The 12,704-nt window shown below is 38.6% G+C and overlaps 1 protein-coding gene across 3 annotated transcripts in view; it reads right to left on the bottom strand.

Moving 5' to 3' along the window:
- Positions 1-1,936: 1,936 nt before the first annotated feature.
- Positions 1,937-12,704, bottom strand: part of CD163 (CD163 molecule) — a 49,620-nt gene continuing 38,852 nt past the window's right edge. For 2 of the 3 annotated variants that reach the window (XM_064591620.1, XM_064591622.1), the window contains 9 exons: positions 12,448-12,540; positions 11,790-12,104; positions 10,322-10,642; positions 8,670-8,978; positions 8,063-8,098; positions 7,538-7,645; positions 6,156-6,251; positions 5,198-5,250; positions 1,937-2,148 (listed from right to left, as the gene is read on the bottom strand). In XM_064591620.1, the coding sequence (XP_064447690.1) occupies positions 5,228-5,250; positions 6,156-6,251; positions 7,538-7,645; positions 8,063-8,098; positions 8,670-8,978; positions 10,322-10,642; positions 11,790-12,104; positions 12,448-12,540 (1,301 nt within the window). In that variant the 3' untranslated portion in view covers positions 1,937-2,148; positions 5,198-5,227. The remainder of the gene's footprint in view (positions 2,149-5,197; positions 5,251-6,155; positions 6,252-7,537; positions 7,646-8,062; positions 8,099-8,669; positions 8,979-10,321; positions 10,643-11,789; positions 12,105-12,447; positions 12,541-12,704) is intronic. The other variant, XM_064591621.1, reaches the window with a different exon arrangement.

Genomic DNA, 12,704 nt, shown 5'->3' with positions numbered 1-12,704 from the left:
AAATGAGAGCATTTGAGCATCTTGAGAAAGCTAGACTTGGAGCAGAGAGACATAGGCAAAAGTTGAGAGGACAATTTACTAATATAGATTTGGTCCTTTTCTCTGTTGAGGTGGCCCATACTCTATTCTTGCCCTGTTTCATCAAAGCAAACAAGTTCTCTACAAACAGTATCAGTATCACAAATTACACTTAAGTGGGTATAAGACAATGAAAGTTGGAAATGTCTTCACCCCATATATTTTCACTTTGAAAGTTGGTATATATCATATGATGGTTAAGAGCATGGCCTCTAGAGTCAGAGTATCTGGCCTCAAGGTTCAGCTCTGTCACTTACTAGTTGCATTCTTTTTAGGCAAGTTATTTAACTTCTCTGTCCTTCAGTTTTTCCAAATCTAAAATGGATATTACAACCCATTTCAAATTATTATGAGTATTTACTTGTTAACTCATATAAAACATTTAAAGTAGTCTCTGGTGCATAGTAAGTACCATATGTTAACTATTATTACATGGAGTAAAATTTCACCATCCAGGGGACATGTTGAGCAACAGAAGAGGGAGGGTGCATTACTATTAATACTCTCTCAAAAAATTGTGAAAATTCTGAAAGTACCATCACAATTTTCATTTACTTCCTACTAGTGTATTAATAAGAAAGTGTTGTAACAATTGATGTCTCATACATAATTTGGGTAAAATAAATCTAAATATAAGTAGAAATTCTATTCATATTATATATTACTTTAAAACATGTACATAAATATTTATGTTAATTATTATATAGGTGGGGTTCCTACAAGTGTATCCTATAATTTGATACATATTATATATATATACATATATAATATATATATATTATATATATATAGTACCTGACCTGTAATTAGGAAAATAGTGCATGGCATATAATTGGGTATTTAATGTCCAATGCCTGACAAATAGTAGGTGCTTAGTAAATATTGTTGAATAAAAGAGTAAATGATTAAATGATTTAATTAATTTATGTCAAAGATATGTCTGAAATTGACAAGAGGAAGGAAAGAAATGGGAAGTGAAGCAAATTTCATGGTTCTACAAGATAATGGCTTTGAAGCCCTAAATGCCAGAAAAGAGTATAGGCAATACCAGAATACTGAGAAAAGGCTAAAAATCAATTTGCATCTCACACTGGGATATTTAACAACAGAGTCTAAGCTTAGTGTTGAATTGTTATAAGTCTTTCTTTAAATGTTATCTTCTGGGGTGCCTGGGTGGCTCAGTTGGTTAAGTGTCCACCTTCAGTTCAGGTCATGATCCCGGAATCCTGGGATTGAGCCCCATGTCAGATTCCCCACTAGACGGGGAGTCTGCTTCTCCCTCTCCCTCTGCCCCCTCCCTGCTCCTTATCTCCCAAATAAATAAATAAAATCTTTAAAAAAAAAATGTTATCTTCTATGTTAATATATAATATGGATACGTGATTTTTAATAAAATAAGAATTTTCATTATAACTTACATTTATATAGAAAAGATGTAATTTACACATTCATTTCAGTTTTAGTTACACTGTCCTAAGGAACAAGGAAGTGAGCCATTGAGTCTTTGTACCTTTACCTGGTGTTGCTGTGCATATTTTGTCAGCGATGAAAATTACAGTAACAAAAAGCAATTAAGAACAAATGAGATTCATGCCTTGTAGAGGTAACAATATATTATTAGCCTTTCAATAATCATTAACTTTCCCTTTCTTAAAAAAAAAACTAAGAAAAACAAATTTGTTTTAATTTGGTAATAAGAAGAAAATTATTATTTAAACCAAAGTAGAAAACATATATGTTATATGCAAATGGAAACACTGTCAAATGAAAAGACATCATGTTATATTTATGAAACCCTAAAAAAGTCAGAAAGCCTACCCAGAAATTCATAAAATCAAGAGCAGGAAGTTAAGACAAATTCAAATCAGCAATATTCCTTTTTATTTAAACCCCCTGAAAGTCTTATAAAGAGCTTTTAATAGTCACATTCACCAATTTAATTTTTATAAATTCAGCAGCAGTCTTTGGAACACTAGGAGACAAAGGACTGTATTGTAATCTTCAGTGAACAAGGTGGTTCTTGCTCTATTCCATAGTTCAGGTCTTCATCATGGGATCTTAAAGGCTGAACTGAAACCATAAATAGAAAAACTGTTATTTTCCTCTTTATACACACTTGCACAGAGGAATTATACTATAATGTCATATAATGTGTTATACGACAATACACACACACGTGCACACACCAAACACACACACACACAAACTCACATGTATTAAAAAGCGTACTCCTTCCCTGAACAGAAAACTTGAATGCAATGATTTGCAAACTTTAGCATGCATAAGAATTATTTCTATTTCATAGAACTAAGATGGCACCCCAAAATGCCATTTTAAAGTACCCTCACGTGATTCTGAAGCAGTGACTCAGCAATGATTCCTCTTTAAGGAAAAAGTAGTTTAATCTGTATTCATTATATTGGAATAATATTCATATGTTCAAGATTATAAATCGTAAGTCTATTGTAGTCTTAATCTAACAAAGTTCGATTTTTAATGTTTCCATATACATATACCTACATATAATCTTATAGGTGTAAACATTTAATTATATCTGATAACATGAACACATAAATGGAATGATGCTGCATTTTTGTGGATGACTTTTCCTTTTTCAGTTGGCCGTACCATAATTTTCTAGCCATTAGCTCACTGACATTCATTCTGTTTCCAGCTTTTTGCCACTACTCACAATGCTGTAAAAAGGAATCATTATATCTAAGTTCTTACACACTAGTGGCTTTATCTGCAAGGAAGAAATTCTCAGGGGTAGAATTTTGCATGAATGGATCTGTGGAACATTTAAAAAAATATTTCATAGACATTTCCAGATTGTTTTCTGCAAAGGCTACCACACCTCCCATTTCCAATAGCAATGTTTGAAATTACAATTTTCTCTGTATTCCCACCAGCAATAAATATTGGTGCTGTTTTAAATTTTTGGTGGTCTGATTTACATAAAGTGACATCTCAGTGTTAATTGTAATTTGAATTGCCTTGACATACTGGTGAATTTGAGCATTTATAAATGTCTATTTGTCACTTGAAATTCATAGCTTTGCCCAGTGATGATCCATCAAATGCTATCCTTTAATAGTTGTTAAGACATACATTAAGATGCATATAAATGTATATTTATCCCTTTCATGCCATATACAATTTATTACCTTTTATGTGTGTATGTGTATATGTATGATTTAACACTTTATATTTATATACTTTTAAGAGTTCCAACTTTAATCCTGTCTCAATCTGTATTTCTTATTTAAAAAACCCCATACTTTGGTACATATTATTTCTAAATATATAGTCTTCCCGGGTGCCTGGGTGGCTCAGTTGGTTAAGCAACTGCCGTCGGCTCAGGTCATGATCCTGGAGTCCAGGGATCAAGTCCCTTATCGGACTCCCTGCTCGGCGGGGAGCCTGCTTCTCCCTCTGACCCTCCCTTCTCTCATGCTCTCTCTCTCTCTCTCATTCTCTCTCTCAAATAAATAAATAAAATCTTAAAAAAAAAAAAGAAAAAAGAAAAAAAATATATAGTCTTCCCCCAAATTGTTTTTTTAATGGAAAATATATCCACTACCTCATTTCACCATCTTTTCTTTTTAATGTATAACTTAACAAATTTCTTCTGTTATACATTCTGCATGAAAGAAAATTATAAAATGCAAATCTGATTGTGTCTTGCCCCAGCTTAATCTTTCAAAGCCCACTGCCTCCATAACAGTCCCTAAAATAAAATATAAATGTGAAATATAGCAGACAAGGCCATTCATGATAGGACTGTATGCAGCCTTTTCAGCTTAGATTCTCACCACTTCCTCTCTCTTGAGATTTACATTAAACAATCATGTCTTTGTCAGTAATATCTTTTATTTATGTGTCTTCAGTGCTCAGAACACTACTTGTCACCATAAATATGATCAATACATATTTTTTTCCAATGGTTTTACCATTTTATTTTATTTTTTTAATTTTTTTGGTGGTTAACTTTTTTTTATTATGTTATGTTAATCATTTTTAAAGTTTTTATTTTTAAGTAATTTCCACACCCAACATGAGGCTCAAACTTACAGCCCTGAGAGCAAGAGATGCATGCTCTCCTGACCAAGCCAGCCAGGCACCCCAGTTCAATGTATATATATATTTAAAGATGTTATTTACTTACAGAGAGAGACACAGTGAGAGAATGAACACAAGCAGGGGGAGTGGGAGAAGGAGAAGCAGGCACCCCACGGAGCAGGGAGCCCGATGCGAGGCTCGATCCCAGAACCCTGGGATCATGACTTGAGCCAAAGGCAGACGCTTAACGACTGAGCCACCCAGGCGCCCCTCAATACATATTTATGAATGAAAAACTTCTTACTGTTCCCCAAAGATGTGGTTCTTTTCTATGCCTCCATATTTTGTACATGCTATGTCCTTGCCCTAAAATTGTCTTTCAATCATTTGATGTTTGCCTTGAATATCACATCTTCAGAATTTCCTCCAATTTCTTAGGAAAACTTTCTATGTTCTTATGGCATCTTATACTACCTTTACCATAACGGGCATTATACAAGTGTTGACATAAGTCTTTTCTCTTTCACAAAATGACCGTTACAATATCTTAAAAAAATTTAATCATATAAATGTACCCAGTTTCTCCTTAGCTCCATGATATACCATTGTTATTGCTTAGAATATATAACTAATAATTGGGGTGCCTGGGTGCCTCAGTCAGTTGAGCATCTGACTCTTGATTTCAGCTCAGGTCATGATCTCAGGGTCGTGGGATCAAACCCCGAGTCGGGATCCCAGCTCAACCAGGAGTCTGCTTGGGATTGTCTCCCTCTCCCTCCCCCTCTGCCTCTCCCCTTTTTCTCTCTCTCTCTCTTTCAAATAAGTAAATAAATCTTTAAAAATAATAATATATAACTAAGAGTTGGATAAGAGTCACATTTATAAAGAGCTGTTGTATATTCTGAATATGGATATACATACATATATACATAAATATACATATGTATGGAAATACGTGTATATACATTCTTTCTTTTTTTATAATACCAGAGGAGTTCTCAATTTTCAAAAAAATGTATCTGGTTTGAACAACATTGAATAATTTCTCTTCACTCACCTTCTTGGGTTGTAATTCCCATTTTCCTCTTCAGTGTACCTCAGAATGGTCTTCTTTTTCATCCAGAAACAGGAAGAGATATAGACACAGAAATTAGCCCAACATCATTAAAATCATCTGACTCATTGGGATTTTCTGAAAGGAAGGAAATAATTACTGGGAAATAAATCAGACCTCCCCTCAAGTGCCTTAGAACCTCTTTGAACATTTAGACGCATTGCCCACAATTAGGAAGGCAAACGTGTGATTTACGGGGCACAGGAAGTCTTTTCCATGCCTTAAATATGTTTTCCCGACATAGTTGCTGCAAATACCAAGTCCCTGGGATGGAAGAAGTGAGGCAGGCCCTTCTCAGAAGGTAAGGAATACAGAGAAGGTGTTGATCCTTCATGGAGTAGGTGGGTGTTGGGCTATTTCTTCCAACCCAGAAGAATTAGGCCGCCCAGAGGCAGAATTAGTGCATTGGTGCTAAACAGAAGTTGGAGGACAAAGAAAGCCATATGATGTAATGGGAAATAGTGATGGCTTCTATGGGAAAAAGATATAGGAACTTTAAGCTTTTAGATTTTTAGGGGAAAATATAAATATCAAATTAGAGTAAGGAAAGGAGCAGGAAGTAAGAATGGAAGGAATTGTGAAAGAAATGTGAAAAGTGAAACCTTTTAGATTAATTTGTTTCAGTAAGATGAGGTCCAAATCAAATATTCTACTTGCATGGTTCTTTGTACCTCCACCAGAAATCATCACAGACCTCTAAGTCAGATCGCATGATTGCAGTTTTTATGTTCTCTAAGAGTCACTTGTAGTTCATTCCTGCCTTTCTTCCATATATGCATCATAAGCTTCCTATTACATGTTTGAGATTTCTTTCACAGCTATGCAAAGTAAAATGCCTCAGCTGCAACTGTAGCTACTGGTCTGAACCCCAGGGCTGTAGACCCTCAAAGAACCCACAGACCTGAGGAAGTCAGCACATCCAGATCATCTGCTTTCTGGCAAGAATTCATCTCCCGGTATTGAACTTGGTGGACAGAATTCTCTCCTCTCGAGCAAACTGACAACAGAGGTTCTAGATTAGGGATCAGCAGATCATAATAAAACTTGCCCTCCCTACCAGTGCTTTTTCCCAGCAGTGCACACATACTCAATCTTTATCCATGCCCTTGTCTTGTTTGCATCCCTTCTACTACCAAGCTTTTCCCTTATAAGGCTACAAATTCAAATGCAGTAGGTTGAGGCGAAACCACCCCTACTGCCATCATATGCCACCCCAGTTTTTCCCTCCAAGCAGGCGGCAGTCTTCTCTAATTCATGGGAGCTTTAAAAAAAAAAAAATCTCTGAAATCTATCCATCCTCTCTTCTCCATGCTCACTATCAAGTCCTTTTCATCTTTCATGTCAACTATTTCAAAATGCTACCCCTGTCAATAATGTGGTCTTCCTACAACCCCTCACACATCCTGTCATCAAACAGAACTTTCTAAAAAACAGCTGGACTATTTCACCCTCCCCGATCACATAATACTCTTTGACTAGTCATCTTCTTACCATGAAGTACATGATTCCTCCTTTGTTCCCCATTCTTCTACAGCCTTATCAGTAGCTTCTCTCTTTGAACTCAACTTTTACTTCCCCTCAAAATGGCAGGTGGCTGTCCCTTAAGCTTCTCTACACTTGTACATATTTTTCTCTTTCCTTATAATGCACTTTACCTAGTTCTTGGAACTTGATTTTCAAAATGTCTCAAAAGCCTCCTAGAAGCCTCCAATTCTCCCCCTGTCCCTCTCCTAGTTAATTACTGTCTTCTCTGTGCCACTTGTGTTCTTTATTCTCACGAACATGCAATACTACATGGTGCCTTATTTATCTCTTTTGCATATATATCTCTTCCGCTAGACTTGAAATTCCATGACTACCAAAACACTTGACTATTGATGTCTATATCTTCAGAGCCTAGTACATTGCTTAACAGAACAGTAGAATGAGTACTAAGTATATAGTAAGAGCAAATACATATTTGGGCAATAAAAGATTCCTCCTAAACCATATAAGCATATTCATTCTAAACTACCAATTCTATAATGTCCCAATTAAACATCCAGCTAAAGTACAGGAGTCATCAACCAACCAAAACCCCTTTCTCCTCTGAAATCTTGTTCCCTCTTTTGGAGAAACTGCTTAAACCTCTTCTAGGTTCCATCATTTTGGCTGTTTGATGCTTGAGTCTAATATGCATACACTTGCTTTTAATATGTATATATATTTCAGATAATATGTATTTTATCCCAAGAATTTTCTTATCCCATAGAGACATTAGAAAGACCATAGCTTGGCTCAGACCTGTAAGCCGCTGTTGCCATCTTCGCCTCTGAATCCACAAGAGGAGAACAACGAGAAAGGCCAACACAATGATGCCAAGGATCCCAAATGCAACAAGGGATGCGTGACCTAAGTGCAAGTAAGTATCACAAGAGATGATGTCTTAGCTAACAGACTGAGGTCCCTGGTACCATCCCTCTCTTAAATACAGGATGGCTGAAGTAAGTTTCCCAATCCTCAGAAAGACTTCTGACCAGGGTGCCTGGGTGACTCAGTCGTTAAGCGTCTGCCTTCAGCTCAGGTCATGATCCCAGGGCCCTGGGATCGAGCCCCGCATCGGGCTCCCTGCCCGGTGGAAAGCCTGCTTCTCCCTCTCCCACTCCCTCTGCTTGTGTTCCCTCTCTTGCTGTGTCTCTCTGTCAAATAAATAAATAAAATCTTTAAAAAAGAAAAGAAAAGGAAGACTTCTGACCCAAAGTCTCTTAACAAAAAAGATTCTAAATAATGCAGACAATTGGACCCATGCTCATAAACCCCATGATATACCTCCAGCATTTGATGATCTCTGGGTCATGGCAATTTCTGTAGGAGAAAAGAGAAGGAGACTCAATTTGGGGAGTAATGTGTAGAACAAATATTTCTATTTTTTATGTGAGCCTTGGTGCCTCTCAACCAAGTAAACTACTCCTTCCCACCTAAAACTAGGGTCCCTTTATCCTTATTCTTCCTGTACAGAGATACATATAAGTTATATGCTTTTCCTTGGTGAAAGCCAATGTATAACAACAAATGTTCTCATCGTTCCTTCAGATTGAGATATCATCATTCTGGGCGCCTGGGTGGCTCAGTTGGTTAAGCGACTGCCTTCGGCTCAGGTCATGATCCCAGAGTCCTGGGATTGAGTCCCACATCGGGCTCCCGGCTCAGCAGGGAGCCTTCTTCTCCCTCTGACCCTCTCCCCTCTCATGCTGTTTCTCTCTTTCTCTCTCAAATAAATAAATAAAATCTTAAAAAAAAAAAGAAAGAAATATCATCATTCTTTCCCCACCAGGTCCCTGTGTTGAGGTGTCCAGTCTTGACACAAGGCACTTCAATGCCCACCCCCTCATTGCTGCCTGAGATTCCAAGCTTACTCCAGGCTCCTGGCACTCACCTGAGCACCTCACAGCAGCATCTTCCTTGTGCCCACAGTCACTGTGCCCCCAGGGTCTGGCAGGACAATCCCACAAGGAAGACTCATTTCCTTTGCATGTCACTTCATTGAGCCATATGGGCCCAGTCCCCTGGCCAAATGCTGCCTCTTTTAGTGCCTCTAAGGCTGGGCCACAGCCCACCTGTTGACACACCACCTGCGCGTCTTCAAGGTCCCAGGAGTCATCACACACTGTCCCCCAGGAACCTCCATGCCAGAGCTCCACACGTCCAGAACAATTAGAGGTTCCTTCTTGAAGTCTTATCTTGTCTGAAAAATCACAGACACCTAAATCATTTCTGAGAACATAAAAACTTCTAAGAGGTCACAGAGGAAAAGAGAGATTTGAAATTCTTTTTAGATCTCTATTTTAATACTTTGCTATTTAATGTGCATTTAAAAATATATTTTTAACAAAATTTATCCTTTATGAAAGCCTATGTCCTTTCAGCAAACTGGGTGTATTTCATCCTGGACATCAGAACATTAGTGAGGGGGCACCTGGGTGGCTCAGTTGGTTAGGCATCAGCCTTTGGCTCAGGTCATGATCCCAGAGTCCTGTGATTGAGCCTTGAGTTGGGGTCCCTAATCAGTGGGGAATCTGCTTCTCCCCTTTCCTCTACCTCTCCCCACTGGTGCATGCTCTCTCTCCCTCTGTCTGTCTCTCCTGCTTGCTTTCCCTCTCTCTCTCAAAAAAATTAATACTTTAAAAAAAAAATAACATTAGTGTGAGTCAGAAAATGTGGAATAAACAAAGTTAACACTGTATAATGTTAATTTCTCTCAAAGAGAAAACGATTTAGGAGATTGCCAGGTACATAAAAAACCTCTTCCAGGGGCGCCTGGGTGGCTCAGTTGGTTAAGCGATTGCCTTCGGCTCAGGTCACGATCCTGGAGTCCCGGGATCGAGTCCCGCATCGGGGTCCCTGCTCAGCGGGGAGTCTGCTTCTCCCTCTGACCCTCCTCCCTCTCATGCTCTCTGTCTTTCATTCTCTCTCTCTCAAATAAATAAATAAAATCTTTAAAAACAACAACAACAACAAAAAACCTCTTCCAGTGTAAGAAGATGGAGAATGGCAAAATACTTCAGGATTGATATTTTTGACTGCTTCCCTTCTTCTATTAGTAAAGCAAGATAATATTTGAAAGAAAAGTGGGAGGAGGGGTGCCTGGGTAGCTCAGTTGGTTGAGCTCAGGTCATGACCCAGGGGTCCTGGGATCGAGTCCCACGTCGAGTTCTGCTCAACAGGGAGCTTGCTTCTCCCTCTCCCTCTGCTCATGCTCTCTCTCAAATAAAAAAGTATTAAAAAAAAAGAAAAGTGGGAATGGTAAGGTAGACCATTCAATAGTCAACTACTGAATTATATATTTTCTGCTCTTCATGTGTTCTCAGAGAAAGCAATTAAATAAAACTTTCAAGAAGACCGTGGGGAGCGTAATGCTTTTTGGACAACTAACCCGTGATCCTGAATACCTATAAGCCAAATTAAATGAAACCAATTACACCATCAGGGTAGAAGAGGCAGCAGAGGTTATTCATTCCTACTTAATGAGATCAGAAGATGATAGTAGAATTAAAAATGGAATTCTCATATCAACCAGCGGATACTCACCGGCACATATGATCCAGGTCTCCTCTGAAGGGCTGGCCACTCTCTGTTTCCATGGAGCAGATGGACACTGCCATAACGTGTCGGGTCCTTTCGGGCACTGGACATTGTCCACCCACATGTGCCTGGATGTTGGTTTGTCTAAAGATGCAGGGATGATGTCTCCTCTGTCTGCACAGCCCAGCTGCCTGCATACCACCTCCATGGTGGCTGCAGACATACCACTTTTGCCAACGCTGCCCCAAGCTCCATTGTAAAAAACTTCCAGACGCCCTGCACAACTGTGTCTGTTGGTTTCATCAATCAGTCTCAGAGACATGAACTCTGGGGTGAAATACAGAGTTAGTAGTTTCACATCTTCTCTGAAGATTCACAGGGCTCCCTCCCTTTACTCTAAGGTAGAATGGTTTTAAAAATAGGTATAATATGTCAATTACTAGTAATTCTTTAGTAACTTCTGGATGATTTAGTAGATTTCGATAAAATGTATTATGTTCTACACTAAATATAGTATAGCTCTCTAAATAGCTTATGGTGTTCTAGTATTGGGTTTTGTGCTTAGGGACCTCTTTAGAAGACCACCAATGATTCTAAATTGATTTCTAAATCTTAATCAAGGGCTCAGAGCCTTTATATCAATCATATAGTTTGTATTTTTCTCCCTAAATTACTGCAGTTTTAGCCTCAAGAAACTTATTTCATTAATTTTTTTTGCAGCTCTCCTGATAGTTAACATTTATGGAGATACTCAGACACTAAAACCAATGTTGTATACATTACCTTAAAATAAAATATTTCCTTTTCTGACTCTTCATAGTTGGCTGCATATGTCCTCTACCAGTTTATGATATTAAATGCAAATGATATCAAATCTCTTCTGGCATATAGAATTTTTCACTTCCCCAAGTAACCAAGTCATAATTCTGTTTTTCCCAATATACTACAACTGAGTACAGTTCTCAACTTCACAATAGTTTCTAAAGCTTGCCATGTATACAGAATAAAAGCAGTGGCTTCTTATGATAATTTTTGCTCCTATGACAAGTAAGTTTCATTTGCCTATCATGAAAAATTACTTAGGTATGGTAATTATCTTTTGCCCTGTAGAAGGTAGTGCTGGGTTTATTTCTTCTTGTCCCTTTTAATCTACTTCTTTATACAGTGATATCAAGTGGTGCACTGAATGTAGCTCCATATATATTCATAAAAGAAGTTCTCAGTCTTAATTTTGTTGTCATGTTCATGATATGCAAGCCTATTTCTGTATTTTCCTCTTTCTGATGTTATACTACCTTGCACATGGGGTAGCATTAATTAATCAAATCCACATGTCGGGACCCTGACTCAAGCAATAGTTCCCTCCAAACCTGCTTCTCAGGGAATTCTCTCAGTTGAATATCCCTCACTCCCCTTGGCTCCTCCTCAGTCCTTTCTTAAGTAATTGTGACCAGAGCTTCTGTGTAGAACTTACCTGAGCAGATAACTCCTGCATCCTCCTTATGTCTGCAGTTGTGCCGCCCCCAGCCATGTGAACGGCATTGCCAAATATGAGATTCTTTTCCATTGCAGTTCACCTCATCCAGCCAGATGGGCCCTGTTCCTTCCCCAAAATGAGCAGAGCCAATGGCATTAATGGCCATTCCGCAGCCTAGCTGTCTGCACACCACGTGGGCATCACTCAGGTCCCAGCTGTCATCACAGATGGTGCCCCAGGAGCCCTCATGGTAGATCTCTATTCTCCCAGCACAGCGACCACCTCCATTTACCAGGCGAAGCTGACCACTCCCTGAAAAGAGAAAATAAAATGTTAATAAAAATGAAGGGGGAGGGAATCGGAGGGAGAGATGACCCATGAGAGACTATAGACTCTGAGGAACAAACTGAGGGTTTTAGAGGGGAAGGGGGTGGGGGATGGGTTAGCCCGGTGATGGGTATTAAGGAGAGCACGGACTGCATGGAGCACTGGGTGTTATACGAAAACAATGGATCGTGGATCGCTACATCGAAAACTAATGATGTATTGTACGGTGACTAACATAATATAATAAAATTTAAAAGAGTTCAAAAAAAAAATAAAACACATCCATAAGGATTGAGATCATTTTTCTAGATTGGTCACTGATTCTCACCTATGCAAGTAACATCACTCTCTTCTGGAATGGTAGATCTCGTCGTGTCCAGAGATGATGAGTTGCATGGCGATAGCGTCTGACTCTGATTTCCTGCAAACACCAAACTGCTCAGTCATACAAGATACAAAAAGTTAGGGTGAGGAAGGGAGATCCGATGAAGTGTAAGACAGATGAGCTGAGAACAAACAGCTTTAGAGAGAGGGGAAGGTGGTAGGTCAACCAGGCTGGGAATGAATCAAACACTTTGAGAATGG

The sequence above is a fragment of the Mirounga angustirostris genome, unplaced genomic scaffold (genome assembly GCF_029215605.1).
Source record: "Mirounga angustirostris isolate CCGP_5_RB_7025 unplaced genomic scaffold, mMirAng1.0.hap1 SCAF_5, whole genome shotgun sequence".
Lineage (NCBI taxonomy): Eukaryota > Metazoa > Chordata > Mammalia > Carnivora > Phocidae > Mirounga > Mirounga angustirostris.
Note: the sequence above shows the minus strand (reverse complement) of the source record. Positions and strands in the feature narration are given on the sequence as shown.